Source organism: Phoxinus phoxinus (genome assembly GCF_949152265.1).
Source record: "Phoxinus phoxinus genome assembly, chromosome: 12".
Taxonomy (NCBI): domain Eukaryota; kingdom Metazoa; phylum Chordata; class Actinopteri; order Cypriniformes; family Leuciscidae; genus Phoxinus; species Phoxinus phoxinus.
The window spans coordinates 32,461,058-32,485,696 of NC_136887.1; the positions used below are offsets into that span (position 1 = coordinate 32,461,058).

The following is a 24,639-nucleotide window of genomic DNA, read 5'->3' on the forward strand; positions in this document are numbered from 1 at the left end:
CTAGATTATTACGGTTTATGATTAATGGAATAATTTTAATTATTTTTCTGTCCCGGACTTTAAGAACACTATTGCAAAGATGTTTCTCATTATTATTATTATTACATCAGCTAAGAGATACAATAATAACTATTGGCAGTTGACCAGTATGGGTTAAAATAGCCATGTTGATGCCTTTATTTATATGAATGGTGGCTGAGGGCCGATTGTAATACCAACACATGGGCCTGGCACTAGTTAAATAGTATAGAAGAGAAGTGAGTTTCCTAGTGGGGGGAACTTTTTATTTATTATTAAAATAAATAATTTTATTTCAAGGAATAAATAATAAAAATGTATTGAATAAATACATCTGATATTATACTATAGTGTTAAGAAAAAAAAACATAGAAACAATACTTTTTATGCATATTTTTTCACAGATTAAATTGAGATTTTATAGATTAAATTGTTTAACTGCCTTTCAAATTCTGTATGATTCTTTTGAATTCTAAATGATTTCTGTAAATCCAGTGATCAGGCTGTGGGTCTTGTTTTGTGTGTGTGTGTGTGTGTGGATGGTCTGTGTGTGCAATTCCACAAACCAATTCCACAGGCTTTCCTGTAGCTCAGACAATAGAGTGTTGGCACTAGCAACGCCAAGGTCATTGGTTCAATTCCCAGGGAAAGCTAGAACTGACAAAATGTAAAAAAATGTGTACCTTGAATGCAATGTAAGTCGCTTTGGATAAAAGCGTCTGCCAAATGTATAAATGTAATGTAAATGTAAACCTGGAAGACCTTCTGAATGTAAATAAGTAGATTTTTAGAAAGGAAAATGTTAAAGATAAAGTAGTAATAAGGAGAATCAATGAATTATGAATAATTTACTGCCATTGTGAGAGTAACATGTAATTAATCAAAAAGTAACTATAGTCTGATCACAAGTATTTTAAAATGTAATATAATCTAATTACAAGTAATTCATTTTTGGAATCTGATTACGTGATCCAGAATGCATGTAATCAGTTATACTACCAACTCAGCACTGCAAAATGACTTGCAGTAAATGTATGATTTATTTCACACTTGTTGTACAACTGAATTTGCAGGACAGAATTAATATTAATAATATAAATGAACTTGGCAAGACTGATAGATAGAAAGATATAAAGAGGTCTGTGGGCTGATTTGTTTATTTGTTTTTCTCACTCTCTCTACTGATGGGGGAAACAACAACAACAATCCAACAACAGAAGAAGTCAATCACCTGAAAGTGTGCTGCTACACCACAAACGTCCTCTCATCTCCGTTTGAGAAAAAAAAATATATAAATTTTATATATTTATTTATAAAATATATAATATAGATTTTAATTAAATTATATTTTTTAATATTTTATTTAATATATTTTATATTTAAAAAAAACTCAAAAATATATATTTTATTAAAATATAGTCAAAACATATATTTGTACTTTTTTTCTCAAACGGAGATGAGAGGACGTTTGTAGTGTAGCACGCTTTCAGGTGATTAACTTCTGTTGTTCAAATTCAATAAAAAGTTAAATAAAAAGTAAAATAATATATTTTATTAATACATTTATGCTCTTTTGCGAAGCTGTGGGGTAGGACTCTTATTCTGCTTTAATGCCATTGATTCTCCATGTTTTAGGTGTATGTTGTTGTCTCTCTCTTCACTCGGGTTCACGGACGGGTTTCCATTTTCACGGTTGGATTCAACCAGAACAACAATAATAATATGGATCCGGACATGGAGGACAAAACCCTGGAGCTGATGGTACGTGAGGACCAACAAATAAGACACTGTCTGAATATAACGTTATGATACTCGTGCTGCTGGTGTGGATGTTTGTTTTTATTATAATGCAGTATCACGCGGGGTAACATTAGAGAGGGAGGACAAAAACACAACAGCGGCCCGAATCGATATAAAATATTCGACTGTTATCATCTTGCGATATAATGGTTTACTTTAGTTTTGTCATTAAACCGACTTTCCGCTCTCGTTTTGACGAGTATCGGTTATGAATGTCGAGGAAGTGTTTGCGTTTCGCTGGAGGATCGGACAGTCATTGCGGCACCGCTGCGTCATATTTCACACATATCTCTAATGCACTTCAATCATGTCATATATATATATGCACTTGATGTGTTGTGCACAGTCTGTTCATGTATTGCACAATTAATCTTTATATATTAAGCAATCAATAGGCGCTTCATAACTCATAGTCTGTATAAGCTCTGTTTGCATAATTTCATCATTTTCCTGTTCTTGTAAAACTGCTTTGAAACAATCTGTACGTTATTCTGTAAAGCGTTATATAAATAAAGTTGAATTGACTTGAGCTTCAAATAATGAACAATATATATGCGCCTCATGTATCACATATGAGCTTCATATCACACAGTCTATATGGGCTTCATGTAAATAATATATATGCGCTTCATATATTAAATAATATATATGAGCCTCATATATCACGTATAGTTTATATGAGCCTTATATACTGTATCACGAAGTCTATGCACTTTGTATATTCAACCATTTATGCACCTCATATATTTAACAATCTATATGTGCTTTATATTAAATTAATTCATATATTAAATAATCTATATATGTGCTACATATATAATATATAGTCTATACAAGCTTCATTTATTAAACAATCTGAATGTGCTTCATATTTTAAGTAATCTATATGGCTAATATATTAAACAACAATCTGTATGTGCTTCATGTCACAATATAAATGCGCTTCATATGAAATAATCTATATGTGCTTCATACATTAAACGATCTTTATGTGCTTCATATATTAAACAATCTGTTATTTTCGTCATATATTAAACAATCTATATGTGCTTCATATATTAAACAATCTCTTATGTGCTTCATATATTAAACAATCTCTTCTGTGCTTCATATATTAAACAATCTTTATGTTCTTCATATATTAAACAATCTCTTATTTTCTTCATATATTAAACAATGTTATTTTCGTCATATATTAAACAATCTTTATGTGCTTCATATATTAAACAATCTGTTATTTTCGTCATATATTAAACAATCTATATGTTCTTCATATATTAAACAATCTCTTATTTTCTTCATATATTAAACAATCTATATGTTCTTCATATATTAAATTATCTATGTGTTTCATATATCACATAGTCTACATGATCTTCATATATCACATGCAGTGTTTATAAGCTTCATCATAAAATCTATATGTGCTTCATTACACCGTTTATATATGCTTCATTTATCACAATCTACGCATTTACATGTGGTTCATATACAGTAACTGACAGTGTTGTGAAAATCGCTATCCAAATGAAATCAACTTGTTAGCCTATATCACAATCTACTAAATCCAAATATACAGAATCTGTATGTGCTTCATATACCCTACACAACATACAGTATATGCCCTTCATTAACTATGTAAACATGTTTTTAATGCCCCTTATGTGTCCCATATGTCATCATATACAGTCTGCATGTGCAGTACATTTCTATTAAAGTCTATAGATGTACTTCATCATATATAACATCATGTTACACAGGCTATACATGCTAATGTGATATTGTGCATGTGCATAAAACATACTAAATGACTAATTAGCTATGTTTAACTTTACATTATTTAGTTACCAAACTATTTCTACATGTCTGTACTCTAATGAGTAGGGCTGTAAACGATTAATCGCGATTAATCAAATCCAAAATAAGTTTATGTTTACATAATATATGTGTGTGTATTGTGTATAATTATTTTTGATATATAAATACACACACATGTATATATATATATTTAAGAAAAATGTGTTATTTATATATAAAAGTTCTATTTATATATAATATAAATCATATAAAAATATAAATGCAGTATATAAATGCAAATGTTTCTCAAATATGTACATGCATGTTTGTGTATACAAAATAATTATACTCAATACACACACATATATTATGTAAACACAAACCTTTATTTTGGATTCGATTAATCGCGATTAATCGTTTACAGCCCTACTCATAAGTCAACTGCACTGTGGGTCTATATAAGCGATGCACAAGAGGGCGTGACTCCAGATCTGTCCTGATGATTCTGCTGATCTTCATCTTGGGTCATGTTAGGTTAAGCTCAACAACACCCTCTCTGTCGGGCCAGCCGCCCGGAGAAACATGGGAACGGGATTCAGAGTTGTGCTTTTATTACAGGTTTTGGATACAGATCTCTGAACGGTTATTATTAGTGTGTGAACTAATAAGATCTGAGATGGTAAGAAATTAAATGGCCAAATTGATACTTAAATTTAAGGTTTAAATAACCAATTTGATCTAATTAGCTCAATGTTTTATACATTGAAATAATACGAATTATTAATATATGGGACATTTTTATGTCAACTCAACCAGAGGTCCCCGACTTCCCGGCAAAAAAATTACAATGAGGTATGTTGTGTAGTTGTTCTTATAGATAAAAACAAGATACATTTCTAGTTTCAGTATTAGGCTATTTGTTCTTCTTTAAACACAATAACTATAACCAGCTGTTTGAAAAGTGACCCACGTTTGTTTTTTGACCATTTAAAATTCAACAATTTGGACATGGAGTTGCACATGCAACAATGAGCAAATATATGGGCATCCACATGCAACTCCATGTCCAAATTGTTGAATTTTAGCCATTGCATGAATACACACGCTAGTACATGAATGTCTTGAGTGTGTAAAGTTTGTTCACGTATCCATTCTCTAAACTAGGTCATATTTTTTTAACACAGAAGGGGAGAAGCTTATGAGGCCACTCCCTCTTCTATATATATATTGGACTGAACCATATAGGACCTTTAAAAATGAAGATTACAAAGAAAAGTTTACTAAGAATGAGAATCTAGAAGGCTATTCGGATATCTTTAATACTTTTAGAGTTACGGCCACGCAAACTTTGGAAAAATACTATTTATGGCACTCAGACAGGTAGCCTGTGTTCTATACAATTGTGTTGATCGAAAAAACAAAACAAGATCCATTTCTGGTTTCAACGTTATTTGTCCTTTCGATATTCCTCTTTGAAAGAAAATAGTGTCAGCTGTATGCAAAGTGACCCACATTTGGATTTTGACCACTGAACATGTGTACAATTTACTCTTGGAGCCACATTGAAATTTCCATAACTCTGGAAATGAACCATATTGGGCCTTAAAAATGAAGATACCAAAATAAAAGAGAGTTACACGCATGCAAAAACACAAAAAGTGTTTTTCCCCATATTTGATCTGTCACCGTTGGCATATAATGCAACAAAGATAGCTAAAGTCAACAGGTTTTACTAATAAAAGTAAAATAAATCTTTTTAAAGTAAAACACACACACACACACACACACACGGGTTACTTAGTAAATGCACATCCATGACATTTAATATTTTGGCTTTCTTCTTAATTTATGTATTTCTTTCACCTGAAAAAGAAGATGATCAAAATAAAAAAAATTATTCAGGGGAGTTTCTGAAATTTGATTGATTTGACACGGAATGACCCATATTAATTTAATAATTATCAACATAATATAAGTAATAAATAAATCTAAATGTCAAAATCAGCATATTAGATTTCTGAAAGATCATGGCTGGTATAAATTACATTTTAAAATATATTAAAATAGTTAAGTAATTTTAGATTGTGATAATATTATAATTTTGGTCAAATAAATGCTGCCATGGTGAGCATCTTTCATAAAACATTTTTAATGATTCCAAACTTTGAAAGTATAACAATAATAATTAATATAAAAATATAAATTGAAAACAATGATATAAATTGATTATCTTTACATTTGACGTGCACGAATACACACGCTAGTGCATGAATGTCTTGTGTGTAAAGTTTGTTCACGTATCCATTCTCTAAACTAGGTCATATTTTTTGTGCACAGAAGGGGAGGAGCTTATGAGGCCACTCCCTCTTCTCAGCTCCTCACTCATGATGGTGTGTGTGTGTGTGTTTGTGTGTGTGTGTTGCTCACTGTTGCTCACTGTTGCTCTAATACTGATTTTTTCCCCTCACTTTCCTCACTGACTCTCCACTTTTTTTCTCTTTTTCACGCTTTCACTTGTTCAACCCTCACGTCACTTTGGTTATCTGCATGCTCTTTCTTTCTTTCTTTCTTTCTTTCTTTCTTTCTTTCTTTCTTTCTTTCTTTCTTTCTTTCTTTCTTTCTTTCTTTCTTTCTTTCTTTCTTTCTTTCTTTCTTTCTTTCTTTCTTGTTTCTTTGTTTGTTTGTTTGTTTCTTCCTTTCTTTCTTTCTTGTTTCTTTGTTTGTTTCTTCCTTTCTTTCTTTCTTGTTTCTTTCTTTCTTTCTTTCTTGTTTCTTTCTTTCTGTTTCTTTCTTTCTTTTTCTTTCTTTCTTTCTTTCTTTCTTTCTTTCTTTCTTTCTTTCTTTCTTTCTTTCTTTGTTCATTGACATGTTCGTTCTTTCTGTCTTCTACCTTTTCTTTTGTCTTCTCCCCCCTTCCATTGGTTTGCTGTTTCTTTCATTCTGACTTTCTTTTGTTGGTCTTTTATTTATTTATTTATTTATTTATTTATTTATTCTTTCCTTCTTTTTTTTCTGTTTTGCCTCTCTCTCTCCTACGGCATATTCCCATTCTGTGTTTCCCTTCTACTGTCTTCTCTTCTCTTCTCTTCTCTTCTCTTCTCTTCTCTTCTCTTCTCTTCTCTTCTCTTCTCTTCTCTTCTCTTCTCTTTTCTTTTCTTTTCTTTTCTTTTCTTCTCTTCTCTTCTCTCTCTCTCTCTCTCTGTCTCTCTCTCTCTCTCTCTCACAGTGTTCTTTGCCTCGTTCTGTCTGGCTGGGTTGTTCGTCGGTGGCAGAGAGTCTGTGTGCTCTCAGATGCCTGCAGAGCCTCCCCTCCTCCCGCGCACACAACCAGGTTCTGCTCTTCTCTTCAGTATCTCCTCCTCTCCTCTCCTCTCCTCTCCTCTCCTCTCCTCTCCTCTCCTCTCCTCTCCTCTCCTCTCCTCTCCTCTCCTCTCCTCTCCTCTCCTCTCCTCTCCTCTCCTCTCCTCTCCTTTGTCTCATGCACTGCTCGTGTGTCTGTGTGTGTCTTGGCTTCGTGTCTCCAGATGTGATGAGCGGTCGACTGAGATATATATGGAGATGTTCATACAAGTTTAGTGAGCTGTAATTAGTCTGTATAATTAGCCTGGATCTTGTGAGAAAATTGAAAAGGAAGTGCAGTTTACCCGAGAGTCTGTCTGTCTGCTTTCACCTGTCTCTTTCTCTCCGCCCCTGTGTCTTTCTGCTTGCCTGTCTGTTTTTCCATTGAGAAACACACACAGACATTTGTTAAAAGTTGATTAAAAATCAATTGGCAGCTCGTAGTGTTGAAATAGACACTCAGTATTGTGTTTATTTGAGGTTATTGGATCATGTTGATATTTACTAGGTGTGCACAGACCGATCGTCGTGTGAAATCAAAGTAAAGCGAGAGCGTTTCTGAAGTACACAGAGCCGTCTGCTCTCTAGTCGCTCACGCTGTACTTTGAAATCACACACCGATCGAGTCCAACACACCTAATGTGATTCTCTATAACCGTGTGAACTGCCTTTATACATAATATACTGATAAATCACAGAAACAAGCTGGTTCATACACATCGAAACTTAGTGAGGATGCTGATGTTTTGTTTGCATGTGTGATTTAAGTGTCCAGATGTTTTTTTAGGGCCACAGTGCATGTGTTTGCGGATGTCTATTTGTGAGACGTGTGTATTTACGCCAGGTTTCGGTTCAGCTTTCAGTTTTTATCTTTGCGTTTACTTTTTTAAGGTGCACATGCATGTACTTGTTTGTTTTCTAACCGCTTGTGTGATTAGGACTGACTGTGTGTTTAAACACAGAACTAAGCACGCAATGAGCCGATTGACCCAATGAAAGAAATGTTCAGCTTAAAACGAAGCTCCTCCCACTCGCCTTCAAGCTCCTCCTCTCCCTCATATACTGATCTCTATACGTTTTTGGAATGTTTTACCCAGAATGCACCTTTCTGAATGCCCTAACCAGTATTCAGTCAGACACACGTTTAACACCCATCTCATCTCTCTCTCTCTCTCTCTAGAACATGTCGGTGATGGAGTCACAGAATAACATGGATGACATCTCGCCAAAGAAGACAACAGTGTTCAAGGTGTGTGTGAAATGTGCCTGATTCTGTTATATATGCCTAATTTTATGCCGTTTTCATGATGTAAAATCTGATCCGGTATATTACTGGTAAAATGTAATCACTCAGTGACCCAATTCAGATATCACAACATTGAAAGGGACATAATCTTTTATCACCTAAATAGCCCTATTCAGACAGTAATTGTTTCTCATGAGGTTGGAATGTATAATCAACATTTACAGGAAGTAGTCTGTGATTTTATTGCTGTTCGAATCCAGAATATCTGTGTTTTTCTCCCTCAACACACATAAAAATCAGGGTTATTCATCATCTAAAACTAAAGCCATTACATTTTTTAATGGTAAACTTACACTACATGAAAGTGAGAAAATAATTTAAAGTACTGAAATAACTAAAATTAAAAAACTAAAACTTAATATAAAATTATATAGACATATTTTTAAAAACCAAAAGTCAAAATTACTAAAACTTTAACTATATATGAAATCTAAAAATATGAAAATAAATATTATATACATATTAACAAAAACTATAATAGTATATCAATGAATTATTGTTATACGGTATCGGTTGTGCTTTACGGTAATGTGCATGCATTTAAAAAATTTAAATCCTGGAAACTGTTTTCAAGAATTGTTAATAGGAGCTGTTAAAAATAACACAGTAAAAAAAAAAAAAAAAAATGTAAAAAACTGTTTTTTTTTTAATGAGCCATAATCATGGCAGCAACAGGTATGGATTACATTTTGAAAATATAAATTATATAAAGTAGGGGTTTCACAACTAATAATTTGACTAGATGACAAAGTTGCCAAGCCAACTGTTTTTTTCTTATGCAAATAAGAGGTTTCAGCTGATTTGCACATTTTAAAATGATAAGAGAAAATACAAGACAAAAAATCATTTGAAACATGGTGTATCAATTTTCCTATTATTAGATGGGATATATAAATATAAATGTGACTGACCACCAGGGTTATTACCGTTAACTAAAATTAAAACTATTAAAACATTTTTGTTTTACTAAAACTGAAATAAAATATACCGTAATATAAATATTATATATAAATATAATATAATAAAAACATTTCAGTTAGTTGCTAAATTTCAAATTTCATTCAGATACAACACTAAAATTACTGACATGAAATAAAATAAAATAAAAACAAACAATAATTTAAAAAGAAAAACTGACCAAAGCACATAACAAAATTACTAAAATTTTAACTTCAATTACCGGTAAAATGAAAATATATAAATAAATGCTAAATATGATTAAAAACATTAATAGTCTGTAATAATAAAATAACACCGCTGACCACATTTATGTGTTTGTGGACCACAAAACTCACTTCTCCACCATGAATAAATCCTCATCTGAACCATGATTATCGGTTTATCACTGAGCCATGAGAAACAACTGGGCCACACACATATGCAGATAAAGAAACCTGATGACCTAAATATAAACTCGACCGCTGGTTTGAACTGAGCGTGATGTTTTGGCAAGCTTGTGTTCTCACTTTGACTCAGTCGCGCTGTTGTTGTCCGTGTGTCCAGTTAGGGAACGGTTCAGTGGCGGGATCGAGAAAGAGGCCGTCTCAGGGGAACTACGAGAAGGAGAAAGATCTGTGCATCCAGCTGTTTGACCAGTGGTCAGAATCTGATCAGGTGGAGTTCGTGGAGCATCTGATCTCACACATGTGTCATTACCAGCACGGCCATATAAACTCGTACCTTAAACCCATGTTACAGAGAGACTTCATCACCGCGTTGCCAGGTAACTAAACACATGCACACGTGCCTTAAACATTGGCTATAACAAATCCTCCTACTCCAACACACTAACAGCATTAACAGAGTCATAAATGCAGCCAGAACCGCCCACTTACATCACTTCACTTACACAGACATCTGATAACATGTCATTTCAATCTTTTTATGATTTATGATGATAAAGTATGTGCAATAAAGGTGGTAGTTTAATCAGATAATGACATAAAAATGGCTCTACAGACATTGACTTCGAGGACAGACTTCAGTAATTTAAGTAATAATAATAATAAAAAATAATAATTTTACAGTCATAATATAAAGTTGTGGTAATAAGTTTACATGCACCTTGCAGAATCTGCTCAATGTTCATTTATATACATTTTATTTATTAGAAAAAATACAATATTAAGAGTAACAAAGCCTAGATATAAACAAAACATAGTTGCAACCACACAAGAAAGAAATAATATATATTATATAAAATGCTAATTTTGTTGTTGATCCCTCTTCTTAATAAATAAATAAATAATAATATATATATATATATATATATATATATATATATATATATTTTTTTTTTATTATTAAGAAGAGGGATCAACAACAAAATTAGCATTTTGCACATCTACAAAATGTAGCTTATTCAAGGCTGTACTAATTAAAAACAAAGTGCACATTTTACAATCCTTATCTTTTAATTTATTTATTTTTAAATACATTTAGCAAGTTATGATGCAACTGTATGATGTCATAAATAGAATATAATGTTCACTTGTTGTTATGACGTTCCTCAAATCCTCAAGGAAGCCCTTCCTCTGTGAGGAATCCCTGCACCGTATGTCTGCGGGTGCGTCTCAATCAACTCCTAGTTCAGCAGTCAGTCACTGATCAGGGATTCAGACTTTAAGGGCTGTCTCAATCGCTGAATCCTTCCAGTGCACTGGAAGCGCCCTAAGAAGTCCCACAATGCACCATGAAAACTAGGGATAGCGAAATGCTCTCTGTTCTGAAGCGTGAAACATGAGCCAACTCCCAACACATAGCGACACACAACAAATGTTTTCAAAAATACAAACCATCATTTTATTATATTTCAGCATAAACACACATCTCTAGACAGGTAATGAACATAATCTAGCTAACATTTATAATTTATTTACGGCTGAAGTTTTGCACGTATATGTAACAAGCAAAGAATTTATCATAATGTCCTTTAAATAACATTACAAGTAATGTCATAAAGATATCAGCTCTTCTGTTGTTGTTCATAAATACCAGTAGTAATGCTGTACAATGAGGATGTTTTCACATGTGTCCCAATGTGTAGTGAACCAGCGTCCTTTACTGTCCTTACCAGTGACCGAATTCATGAACATGATATGCTGATTGATGAGCTCGGGAGCCGTGTGACTTCACAGACCTACACTGAATCTCACTACATCTCTCTGTTTCCAGCTCAGGGTCTGGATCACATAGCGGAGAACATCCTCTCGTTTCTTGACGCTCGTTCTCTGTGCTCCGCTGAGCTGGTCTGTCGAGAATGGCAGCGGGTCATATCAGACGGGATGCTCTGGAAGAAGCTCATCGAGAGGATGGTGCGCACGGACCCGCTGTGGAAAGGCCTGTCAGAACGCCATCAGTGGTAAAACACACACACACACACACACACACACACACACACACACACACACAAACGCTCATTTGCATTGTAACGCTGAACGCACGTGTTTAAAACTGTGCAATCTTTATTGTCGTTGTACAAGACAAGTACAAAGAAATTATTAGTGAACACTAAAATCTTATTTGGAAAAAAAAAGTACTTGTTGGGTTCAGCAACACATTTATATGACACAGTATACGTGACATATTATATATATTGTTTTGGAAACTAGCTGTAAAAAAAAAAAAGCTGTAAAAATATTGCTTTTTAATATTATATTTTTATATTTTATTTTATTTCAGTTAAAGGTAGGGTAGGCAATTTCGGAGAGGCTAGCAATAGCGAGCTAGCTTTGAACGCGTGAGATCCCACCCTCCCTTCAGAGCGTCTCCAAAGCCACGCCTCCTCCCAAACACACGAACGCACAGCAGAGTCTGCGAAGCTTCACGAGACGAGAGAGTATGCGATGATTGGACCAACATGTTTTGGTCCTGTGTCTTCCACAGAAGATGTACATGTTTTAATATTTAGACCACTTCTATAATATTATTGCTTTTTCTCAGCATGTGAAGAGAGTTTCAACCAGAATAACAGTGTTTATGAAAAAAAAAAAGGTCTATCCTATCTTTAACGTTTATTTTATTCAGCTAACCATTTTTTTTCGATTGTTAATTTACAAATCATAGCTTTTGCATTTGGTAAATACATAAAAATATTTAATGAATCTCACATCAATGGCAATGCATGAACTTTTATGCTTCACGTTATACTGCCAGGGCTGTGCTGAATATCTGGACATTGGTACTAACATTTTCAAAATGATTTATCAGTCTGCTAAGAACAATGTTGCTAATTTTGGCTTTAAAAACTCATTTTTGGTGACTGGAGGGGTACAAATTTGATCACTTTCCTGTAGAAATATGATCTAAATATGACGGCATCATTGTGAATCATAATTAGTTCTGACAAACCCAGAAATGCATGTGATGATAGTCAATCCTGTGAAATTATTAACTGAAGCTGTTAGTATTTTACGTGTTTGTGTGTAAAATATGTGCTGAGAATATTAATGAAGTATCAAATTAATGTTGAAGGATACATGATCATGAAATCATGTATCAGTTCAGTATTATTTGGGTTGTTTCAATGGTTTATACTTTATTTGTATCTGATTGGTAGTTTTCTTGTTTGTTTTTTGTCTCCAGGGAGAAATATTTATTTAAGAACCGAACAAACGAAGTCCCACCCAATTCATACTACCATTCACTCTATCCCAAAATTATACAGGACATTGAGGTGAGCATCCATCCTGTCACTCATTCATTTATTCAGTGGTCAGTTTATCCATCCATCCATCCATCCATCCATCCATGCATTCATCCGGTCTCCTGTTTTCTCATTGTGTCTCTCTAGACGATTGAGGCAAACTGGCGTTGTGGGCGTCACAATCTTCAGCGGATTCAGTGCCGGTCAGAGAACAGTAAAGGTGTTTACTGCCTTCAGTACGACGACGACAAGATCATCAGCGGCCTACGAGACAACTCCATTAAAGTACTTGTCTGTCTTTCTATCTGTGTCTGTTCTTATCGTCGTTACATTGTGTGCGTCCCAATTTGAATACTTATGCACTATTCTGTGCCATTTAGTAGTATAAATAGTATGTGATTAGTATGTGTTCGCACTAAAAATTCCAAAAAAGAATAAAAGTGCACTTCAAATACCCAGATGATGCACGCACTTAACCGAAAAAGAACTTTGGAATGTTGGACACTTCATAATAGAATGCAACAGTTGGATTCTCCAAGTGGGAAAACTCCATAGGAACATTTATTTTTTACGATAACTTATAAACCTCTAAAGACAAACAACAGTATTTGCTTCTGTTGAAGCAGTTATCCCGTATTATTTCAATAATCGTGTTTAACAGCATAATTTGTGGTAGAAAAACTACGTTACCCATGATGCTGTACAGAAAATTCCACCAATCAGTCGAAACAAGCAAAAGATCTTGTTGAAGCACCACAAATCACGTAATCAAGTCGGTGTCCCTATGTTCTCAGAATACATATATATATATATATATATATATATGAATATATCGATATTTTGCAATAAACTTGAAATATATTGTTTTATAGTAGTTCTATATTTCTCAATCTAATTCGATTATGCTATTCTCAGTGCTTTGTGGGATTGTAGTTCTTTCTATCGCTAAAGCCCTTAATTACACAGTACTTTTTGTCTGACATACTTTTTTGCTTCAAATCAAAGTTTGTAATTTTATGATTCACCTTGTGGCTGTTTGGTTTGGTTCATGGCTTATAACACTTTAACGAAGACTTTTTTCAAATCCCTATGTAAAAAAAGAAAGGGAAAAATGCTTCGGGAATCTAGCGCCATTACAAAAACACTGTTGCACTGTTACATAGCGAGGGGGGAGGGGCTATCAGCCTCCAATGTTGAATGACAAAATAACATTATATTAATGCACTACACAGTTGAGTACATAGTAGAAGTGTATAGTACATCATTTGGAACATAACTTCTGTGTCTCTCAGATCTGGGACAAACAGTCTCTGGAGTGTCTGAAGATTCTGACGGGACACACTGGTTCAGTTCTGTGTCTGCAGTATGATGACAGAGTCATAGTGACAGGCTCCTCTGATTCTACTGTCAGGTATACACACACACACACACACACTATGAGCCATATCTTGCACCCGTACGCCGACGCATGTATCGTTCCTATTTTGCACCCGACGCACAGCGGACTTTTCCCTCCACAGACGCACGTCGGTAAATTAGGGAATGAACTTGCGCTCCCCGGGCGGTTCAGCGAAAAGAGGAGGCGTGTTCCGGCGCAAACGTTCCCTGCTGCTATTTTATAGTTTCAGAAAACAACTCCGCCACTGACCAGGAAAAACCTAGTCTAAAGCCAGTGGCGCGTTATTCAGATGCTATTTTAAGGGCGCATGTTTGGCCATAATGTAGCGTGTGCAAACCATGCAAAATTACAAGGAAAAACATTACCACACGAGGGAGATCATTGTGGTGTCCATGAAGATGTGAAAAAATTGGTATACATCTAGCTTACACATTTACTTAAATTATTCGAATTGTAGTAATGACGGCTCAAACCTGTTTGATCAGTAGTGGCGAGACACATCGGTATATAAGGAGACCTGACAAAGTGGGCTGTCAGTCAAGAACCAGGAAACTAAATTCTAAAGACTGCGAAATCACCGTTACCATCATGTAAGTGGCCTGCGCTGGCAAACCCGCCGTTATAATAGCAATCCGCCATAGAACAAGCGCGCCGGCTCTTAAAGGGAATGTGAGAGGACGCTCTGATTGGTTTATTGCACGTTACGCCCAAACCACACCTATGAATAATGAAGCTACTTCAGACCAACACATTTTAGATTTGCGTCGGGCGCAAGAGTAATTTATCCCGCCGGTATAATAGCAACAGCGCCCAGGATCCGCCCACAAAGTTACTTGCGTTTCACGTTTGATACTTGCCTTTCAGATCGTTAAAATAGGGCCCCATGAGTTTGGGGTCAGTACGAATTTTTTTAATGAAATGAACACGTTTCATCAAGGATGCATTATCTAAAGGGACAGTAAATTTGAAATGTTACAAAAGATTTATATTTCAAATAAATGCTGTTCTTCAGGAAATCAGCATATTATAATGATTTCTGAAGGATCATGTGACACTGAAGATGTTGAAAATTCAGCTTTGATCACAGTAATAAATTACATTTTATAATATAGTACAATAGAAAACTGTTATTTTAAATAGAAATAATATTTCACAATATTCCTGTTTTTTTATCATGTTTTTGATCATATAAATCAGAAGAGACACTTCTTTTAAAAACATTAACAAAATCCTTTGACCCCAGCCAAACTTTTGAATGCTAGTGTACATCAATGAGAAATTTCTCAAATTTAATGTTAAATATTTTATTATAAATGTTAAAGAGATGTGTATTGATTAAAGAAATCCTCTGTCCTCAGATCTAAAATATTTCTTTGGCCAGAAATCACTCTTTGTAAGTACTGTATATATATTTTAAAGTCCCCCTGTAGTCAATAATTTTATCCCTTAAAACTTATCTTTGATCACCAAAATTTCCATATTTAAACGTTTTGTCCTTGAAAAATGATTCATGCCTTAAAATAGCTTGAATGTAACTACAACCTTGCCTTATTTAGTATGCACAGTTCTATGAATATGCAAATGAGCCCCGCCTCCACTCACTCACAGCCGCTCAGAGATCCACTCATTGACGATCACACTCCTGATTGGTTGCAAGGTAGTTTGTGACGCAAGAAACACCAGCGATTTCAAGTGTTTTTGAGACTGTCTTTGGTTCACTGCCGTTTTAAGGAGAAAATACTCAGCAATGGTGTTGATTTATGAATTCGCACATGGTTTGTTTTAAAGCATATTAAAAACACCACATAGACACATAAACGACATTAAAAACTTTCACCACAGGGAGACTTTAAATAATTTAAAAAAAAAAATCCCTGAAAGACTAGAAAGGTCCTTAGCTAAAAGTGTGTGAATGAAAATTAAAAGATGAGGAATTTCAGTACAGTGCTGATGAAACTATATTAGAAAACAAGTTGAAAATGTTTCACACACACCAGCTCCCTCCGGCTGAATAATCTCCATGAAAACAATGACCTCACTTCCCTAGCAACTGTTTAAAGCTCCGTCCGGAGCTCTGTCACCTTTTCCAGCGAGTATGTGTGTGTTTCTCTCTCACCTGAGAGAGTTTTGTGGAGCAAGCTCTCCAGCTGCATAAATCAGGTTTACGTCAAGCGCGAACGGCCGGACGTTTAACACCTGGAGAAGGAAACGGCTTTGTAATGTGATCGTGTTTAAAGAGCATTAACACATCAGTTGGCAGCGTTCAGCTCGAGCTGTGTTTCAGCTGCTGGTGAGGTCGTGCACATACCATTTACGGGCCAGTTTGTTTTAACAACAGCTATGCTAATAAAGCGGAGCAGTTACTACAGGAGATATTTACTACTTTCAAACATGAAACTGTTGAAAAACAGTGAAGGAATCTGTTATTCCTTCAGCTTGTTCAGTTTTAAGCACATTCTGGCCAATCAAAGTGTCAAAAAGATGCATTGAATTCTGACAGTAAAGACATTTATAATGTTTCAAAAGATTTTTTTTTTTAATCTGTTCTTTTGAACTTCCTATTCATCAAAGATTCCTGAAACAAAGATAAAAATATTCACAAAAATATGAAACAACGTTGATTATATTGAGAAATGTTTCTTGAGCAAGCATTTTTGTTGGCCAAAACTGGGAAACGGGTTAGCATTTTAGCACTTCCAGTTTCATCGTCCCAGAGTGGATGGGTTTTTTGAATGGGTTGAAAGACCTAAATAAGGTCTGTGGTGATCATGAGCATGACACTTTCACGTTTTATTCTACAACATAAATACATCATTATCCGCCGACTCGTGATTTGATGTCACGTGTCTTGAAAGAGGAGATTGCTAACTTGTGTTTAAATGGGACTAGAGAGGTTTTTTAACGATAATCTAAAAGCCTATGAAAAAAATCCTATTGGGTTTTTGTTTATGGAACCAGTGTGATGCAAACTTTCGGGTTGGCCTACAAATGTACGTCATCACTGCACCACTGTATTATAATGATTTCTGAAGGATCATGTGACACTGGAGACTGGAGTAATGATGCTGAAAATTCAGCTTTGATCACAGGAATAAATTAAAATATACTACAATAGAAAATGGCTATTTTAAATTGTAATAATATTCCACAATATTACTGTATTTTTTATTAAATAAATGCATCCTCGTGAGAAGAGACTTCTTTTCAAAAAACATTTTACAAAATCATACAACCGTAAACTTCTGAAAAGTAATATAGATCAATGAGAAATTGTCCACATTTAATGTGATTTATTTATTTAACTAAATCTCTAATCTATACACATTTTTGTAGCTATGCAATTTTGTAGCTTAGTTATAATAACCATAAGTCTCAGCTGTGCACATGCTCACATTCCCTCATATTGTGTACTAATCTGTAATATTTTTCCCGCCTCTGTCAGGGTGTGGGACGTTGGTTCTGGCGAGGTTCTCAACACTCTGATCCATCACAACGAGGCGGTTCTGCACCTGCGCTTCTGTAACGGGCTCATGGTGACGTGTTCGAAAGATCGCTCCATCGCCGTGTGGGACATGGCGTCCGCCACCGACATCAGTCTGCGCCGCGTGCTCGTGGGGCACCGCGCTGCGGTTAACGTGGTGGACTTTGACGACAAATACATTGTGTCTGCGTCTGGAGACAGAACCATAAAGGTGAGCGGGAGGGAGTGGCCAGTGAGTGAGCGGGTGGGAGTGGCCAGTGGATGAGCGGGTGGGAGTGGCCAGTGGGTGAGCGGTTGGGAGTGGCCAGTGGGTGAGCGGGTGGGAGTGGCCAGTGGGTGAGCGGGTGGGAGTGGCCATTGGGTGAGCGGGTGGGAGTGGCCATTGGGTGAGCGGGTGGGAGTGGCCATTGGGTGAGCGGGTGGGAGTGGCCATTGGGTGAGCGGGTGGGAGTGGCCATTGGGTGAGCGGGTGGGAGTGGCCATTGGCTGAGCGGGTGGGAGTGGCCATTGGCTGAGCGGGTGGGAGTGGCCATTGGCTGAGCGGGTGGGAGTGGCCAGTGGGTGAGCGGGTGGGAGTGGCCAGTGGGTGAGCGGGTGGGAGTGGCCAGTGGGTGAGCAGGTGGGAGTGGCCTGTGGGTGAGCCGTGGGTGTGGCCAGTGGGTGTGGCCAGTGGGTGGGAGTGGCCAGTGGGTGAGCTGGTGGGAGTGGTCAGTGGGTGGGAGTGGTCAGTGGGTGAGCTGGTGGGAGTGGTCAGTGGGTGAGCCGTGGGAGTGGCCAGTGGGTGTGGCCAGTGGGTGGGAGTGGCCAGTGGGTGAGCTGGTGGGAGTGGCCAGTGGGTGAGCTGGTGGGAGTGGCCAGTGAGTGAGTGGGTGGTCAGTGGGTGAGCGGGTAGGAGTGGCCAGTGGGTGAGCTGGTGGGAGTGGCCAGTGGGTGAGCTGGTGGGAGTGGTCAGTGGGTGAGCGGGTGGGAGTGGCCAGTGGGTGAGCTGGTGGGAGTAGCCAGTGGGTGAGCTGGTGGGAGTGGTCAGTGAGTGAGTGAGTGAGTGGGTGGGAGTGGTCAGTGGGTGAGCGGGTGGGAGTGGTCAGTGGGTGGGTGGGGCTTTAGTGCTGGATGATTGGCAGATGTAGATAAAAGAGACCGTGTGTGTCTGCAGGTGTGGAGCACCAGCACGTGTGAGTTTGTACGGACACTTAACGGTCACAAGCGTGGCATCGCCTGCCTTCAGTACAGAGACAGACTCGTGGTCAGCGGGTCTTCGGACAACACCATCAGGTGAGACAATGTCTCCAAGTTTACTGTATGATTTGCAGTTGTTTTGTCTTTGTGCCTGTTCGCAATAAATAATAATTTTTTTAATGGTTTTTGTTTGACTTATTACTTCCACAAGAAAATGTGTCTGTTTAATATTACTGTAATACAGTTTAACTATTGGAATATATTTTGTAATTTAATGTAATGTTTATTAAATTAATGTAATGTATTCCTGTGATCAAAGCTGAATTTTCAGCATCATTACTCCAGTCTTCAGTATCACATGATCCTTCAGAAATCATTCTAATATGATGATTTGCTGCTCAATAAACATTTCTGATTATTATCAATGCTAAAAACAGTTGTGCTGCTTAATATCTTTGGGAAAACCATGATGCAGTTTTTTTTTTTCACGATTCTTTGATGAACAGATGACTTTTTTGTAACGTAATAAATATCTATACTGTCACTTTTAATTAATTGAATGCATCCTTGCTGAATAAAAGTACTAATTTCTTACTGACCCCAAAAAAAATCTTGCTGATGAAAAAAAGTGTCATTTGTTTTCAAATAGTCAATCCACACTACAACGCAAAAACAGCTTGGTAGAGCATCCTCAAAAAGCTCAATTTTTGCAGGAAAAAATGGCATCTCAATGTGGATGGAAGGACAAAACGTATAGAAAAAGATTCTCTAATATGCATCCGGATTAAGTGTAGACATACGTGTGTGTTTTCAGACTGTGGGACATTGAGTGTGGTGCTTGTCTGCGTGTGTTGGAGGGTCATGAGGAGCTCGTGCGCTGCATCAGATTCGACAACAAGAGGATCGTGAGCGGAGCGTATGACGGGTGAATACACACACTCGCTCACAGCAGCATCTGTTTCTGACAGGCCGTTCATCGGTCAGCCTGGTTAATATCGAGCACCCATAACTCACCCGCACATTCTCTCTGTTCCTCTGCAGGAAAATTAAAGTTTGGGATTTACAGGCAGCTCTGGATCCTCGGGCCCCTGCCAGCACATTATGTCTGCGCACACTCGTGGTGTGTGTGTGAATAAAATAATTCCATTATCATATTTATAAATAGTTGAATTTATGTTTTGTAAAATTTCTCTATCTGGTTTGTATGGAAGCTTGTTTCCACCACGGAATAAAACAATTTGAAAGATAATTGCGATTTTTAAAGTTTAAATTTCACAATTTTGACTTTTCTCGCAATTGTGACTTTTTCTCTCTCGCAATTCTGACTTTTTTTCTTGCAATTCTGACTTTTTATCTCACAATTAAAAAAAATTCTCGCAATTGAGTTTACATCTCGCAATACTGACTTTTTCTCTCATTTGCGACAACTCACAATTTTACTTTTTTTCTTGCAATTCTGACTTGTTTCTCGCAATTTCTGACTTTTTCTCTGTTTACATCTCGCAAATCTGACTTTTCTCAGAATTGTGATATTTAAACTGGCAATTGCAAGTTATAAAGTCCAATTCTGAAGTAAAAAGACTGACTTTTTTCTCAGAATTGTTCGTTTATATCACGCAATTCTGACTTTATTACTCACAATTGCGAGTTTATATCATGCAATTCTGAGGAAAAGTCAGAATTGTGAGACAAAATGTCGCAATTACCTTTTTAATTTTTTTATTCATTGGCGAAACAAGCTTCCATAGGTTTTCCATATTCTTATGGATACATTTTTCATTGTCATGCAAGTAAATTTCACATATGATAAAACAAACAGCCACAAGAGGTCACTGCAGGTTTATTTACACTGCTAATTACCTCAGACAGTTTGAAATGATCATTTAGTTAATATATATGGAAATTAATGTAAAACATCATTCGTTATTCTCAAATGAACTGTCACCTAGTGCTACCTTGAAGCTAGTTTGAAAAACTGCAGGCTACTAGACATTCAAGTAGTTAAACCACAGGGACTTACAGGAACATAGTGATTCCTAAATCTACTAATAAACAAACTGAAGGAATATGATTCCTGTCTACACTATTAAATAATAGTATAGCTAGGAATCAGATTCTTATAGTGAATCAGTTCGTTTCAGTGAACCATTTAAAAAAGAATCGATTCAGTCCCTGTGCATTTAATACTAGTACTTCTAGTAGCTTGGCTAACTTCCCCAACCCTAGGTGACACCTCATTTGAGAATTATGAATTCTATTTTACATATATTTCCATATAGGTTAACCAAGTGATTATTTCAACAGTGTTGCTGCGTTTACTCCCCAACACCGGACTCCCCGTTTCTGACAAACCTCTGGAGTGTGTTTTGCGTGTGCGTGTACTGTATGTTTTTGTGTTCTTTTAAGTGTGTGTTTTCATGGCAACCTCTCGCAGGAGCATTCTGGGCGTGTGTTCCGACTGCAGTTTGATGAGTTCCAGATTATAAGCAGTTCCCATGACGACACAATCCTTATATGGGACTTCCTGAATGTCTCCACCAATGGACAGTCAGAGGGGCGATCGCCCTCACGGACATACACGTACGTCTCCAGATAGCAGGTACACGCGCAGACCAGAGTTTCCAACAATTCACTAGATCTTTATTTCATTATGAAGTTCTTCTGAGGGGTTCTAGTTGACAAAATACACTGATCATCCAAAATAATTGTTTCTCCCTCTTTTTTTAATAAACACTTTTCTCTATAGTTCTGTATCAATTTGTTTATATTGTAGTGCTTATTATAGTTGCAATTTATTGTCATTTTGATATTTTATTTCAATGCATGTATAAACTAAAATGTTTTTATTCTATAACTATGTCATTTTTATTCATACAGGTGAAACTCGAAAAATTTGAATATTGTGCAAAAGTTCATTTATTTCAGTAATTCAACGTAAAATGTGAAACTAATATATTATATAGACTCATTACATGCAAAGTGAGATATTTCAAGCCTTTATTTGTTATAATTTTGATGATTATGGCTTACAGCTCATGAAAACCCCAAATTCAAAATCTCAGAAAAAATAAAATAAAAGGATTTTAAATACAGAAAATATCGGCCCTCTGAAAAGTATAATCATGCATATGTACACAGTACTTGGTTTGGGCCTTTTTTTGGTTTGGGTAATTTTTCGAGTTTCACCTGTATTATTGTTTATCATAGTCATTTTATTATGATATAATATCATATTAAATACAAATTTTTTTCTTCATTTGTTCATATTGTGGTGGTTATAGTTGATGGCAGCCCATATAACCGTAAGTAGAAATGACAAAATGACAAAACTTGGCACACGTGTAGTGATGTAATGAATGGTAATCTGACCAACTCTATAGCGCCACCACCAGTTCAAATATTTACTTTTCAAAAGGTTATAACATTTGAACCCGTTATTCTAGAAAAATTAAACTTGGCACACCTGATTCCACTCAACGTTCTGATCGCATTCAACATTTTACTTAAAGACTCCGGCCATTACAGTAGTAGCCATTTTGAAAAGTGCAGTAATCTGTTTCTTTTGCTACTCCACCCAATTTGCCCAATTCTTGCTAAGATTTGCTTAGTTGATCTTTGGACCGAGCCGCACAGACATGACTAAACATACAGGAGAAACTCGAAAAATTGTAATATGGTGCAAAAGTTCATTTAATTCAGTAATTCAACTTAAAAGGTGAAACTAATATATTATATAGACTCATTACATGCAAAGAGAGATATGTCAAGCCTTTATTTGTTATAATTTTGATGATTATGGCTTACAGATTATGAAAACCTTTTCACAATATTCTAATTTAGAATTTGGGGTTTCATAAGCTGTAAGCCATAATCATCAAATTTATAACAAATAAAGGCTTGACATATCTCACTTTGCATGTAATGAGTCTATATAATTTATATAAATTAACTTTTGCACGATAATTTTTAGTTTCACCTGTATTATTTTAATTAATCTTTGTTCAAAAGTGTCATGAACTTAATATGTGGACCCAATATTGGTTCAGAGGCTGTATCGTGGCAAAACTTTGATCAATCGCAACGAATTTTGTATGCTTTATCAGAACCATAATCTGAGGATCCGTGCCAAATTTGGGAACAGCGCTACCTACAGGATATGAGATCTGAAAAATAGCTTTTTTTGCTCATAACTTTTGAACAGTTTGTCAGAATGTGTGTTTGTGTTTGTACTGGGTAAGCGTTGAACAAATCCTTAATCCTCTTGGATTAGAAATGTGTTTTTAGTTCAGTCTGTGTTCTTTCTCCTCTGAACTTCTGTTGATTTTGAGTTCATTCTCACCTGTACTTCTGAACCAGCTGCACTACTGTTGCTGATGTTTACTTAATATGTTAAAGCAATATCATATTATATATGAAAATAATTTGTTTCATTTATTCATATTGTGCCAGTTACTATAGTTTCAATTCTTTTTTCATTCTTTCTTAAGCTTATTTATTTATTTAAAGTCTATTTAGTCTGATACTTTTTAGTTTTCATCCATATTATTGCTTATTATAGTAATTATTTTATCATGTTAAAACAATAAAAAATGAATTTGTTTGTATTGTAGTAGTTATTGTAGTTTCAGTTTATTTATCATATTTTGTATTTATTTGTTTATGGTCTGTCTCTCCAGGTGCCTCTTCAATGTGCCAGTGTGTCCTGGGAGAGCTGAGAGCTGATTGGTTGTTGGCCGTGTCCATCACAGAACTGTGCCTAGGAATCCACCTCCTCTTCTCTGTCCTACACAGATTAATGCTTTGCCAAACACACAGACACATGCTGCTCTAAAGATTCAAAACACTGTTCTGCTTTATCTAGTGGGAAAAAGAAGCACAATCACACACACACACACACACACAGATATTGACAGCTTCAAACCGTATCTGCACTACCACTGCTGCTCAAATAACCCGAAAACCAATGATCTCGTACTCACAAGCTCTGCACTACTAACAGCTCATATCCACGCAAGGATCACTCTGTTACGGAGAAGCTGGGATTCTGGGAGTGACGTATGGGTGATGGACCGGGAAATGAACCAGGAAAGACTTTAAGATCAGCTGTGTGAGAGAAAGAGACTCCGACCATAGCAAAACTCTCGCAGGAATAAAAGAAAAGAGAGTGGTGATGGTTAAGGACGTCTGTTGCCTTTTCTGCCCACTCGCTGATGTTTTCATGCCTCTTCAGGACCAGGGCCGGGACACACTTGTTTTTCAGGATGGCGGTGTGGAGCGCAGGTCCGTCAGCATGCATGACTGTCTGCTCTGATGCCTCTTCCCCTTTTTTATGATTTTAGTTTTTTTCTATTTAATTTGCCTCATCTTTTCAGTCTGGTTCTGCTAGGCATTGTACGTCTGTGTCACTCAATGTCTGGTTTGTTTCTCTCTCTGCCTGCTTGCTCATCGAGGGCTGAATCTAGTTGTAAACAGAATTGTCTTGTCAGATTGTGTTGTATATTAAAAAAAAGAGTTTTTTAAGAAAAAATATTGTGAATAAAGTACTTGACCATGGTTGATGTATTGGTCGTGTGTGTGTGTGTGTCTAAGGTCTGAAACATACTTTATAAGCGGGGTTTCACTTGATGCGGTTCAAAATTTAATTGAGTAATTTAATTTAGTTTTTGTCTGACCGAGCA

The 24,639-nt window shown here is 36.2% G+C and overlaps 2 protein-coding genes across 9 annotated transcripts in view; both read left to right on the forward strand.

Moving 5' to 3' along the window:
• LOC307007713 (uncharacterized protein) overlaps positions 1-24,639 on the forward strand; it is a 104,684-nt gene that overhangs the window by 54,399 nt on the left and 25,646 nt on the right. The gene's annotated exons all lie outside the window — the stretch shown is intronic.
• Positions 1,593-24,523, forward strand: fbxw11a (F-box and WD repeat domain containing 11a). Of its 7 annotated transcripts, none has more exons than XM_079630123.1 (15): positions 1,645-1,779; positions 6,842-6,946; positions 8,135-8,203; positions 9,764-9,983; positions 11,435-11,621; positions 12,845-12,935; positions 13,053-13,190; positions 14,198-14,316; positions 17,747-17,996; positions 18,939-19,057; positions 19,776-19,886; positions 20,003-20,081; positions 21,396-21,560; positions 22,243-22,263; positions 23,638-24,521. In XM_079630123.1, exons 1-13 carry the CDS (start codon positions 1,741-1,743, stop codon positions 21,555-21,557), a joined length of 1,689 nt encoding a protein of 562 aa, XP_079486249.1. In that variant the 5' UTR covers positions 1,645-1,740; the 3' UTR covers positions 21,558-21,560; positions 22,243-22,263; positions 23,638-24,521. The 7 variants fall into 7 exon arrangements, with proteins under 7 accessions (XP_079486248.1, XP_079486253.1, XP_079486252.1 ...); XM_079630124.1 differs by having other exon boundaries at positions 1,680-1,779; positions 21,396-21,541; positions 23,638-23,766; XM_079630122.1 differs by lacking the exon at positions 22,243-22,263 and having other exon boundaries at positions 1,593-1,779; positions 23,638-24,523.

What these genes read in the sequence shown, in the direction of transcription:
- fbxw11a (XM_079630121.1), top strand. Translation starts at nt 1,741, where the DNA reads ATGGATCCGGACATGGAGGACAAAACCCTGGAGCTGATG. An exon ending in TACGAGACAACTCCATTAAA is followed by an intron (nt 13,191 to 14,197) that starts GTACTTGTCTGT and finishes TGTGTCTCTCAG; the next exon opens with ATCTGGGACAAACAGTCTCT. An exon ending in TCCTCTGATTCTACTGTCAG is followed by an intron (nt 14,317 to 17,746) that starts GTATACACACAC and finishes CGCCTCTGTCAG; the next exon opens with GGTGTGGGACGTTGGTTCTG.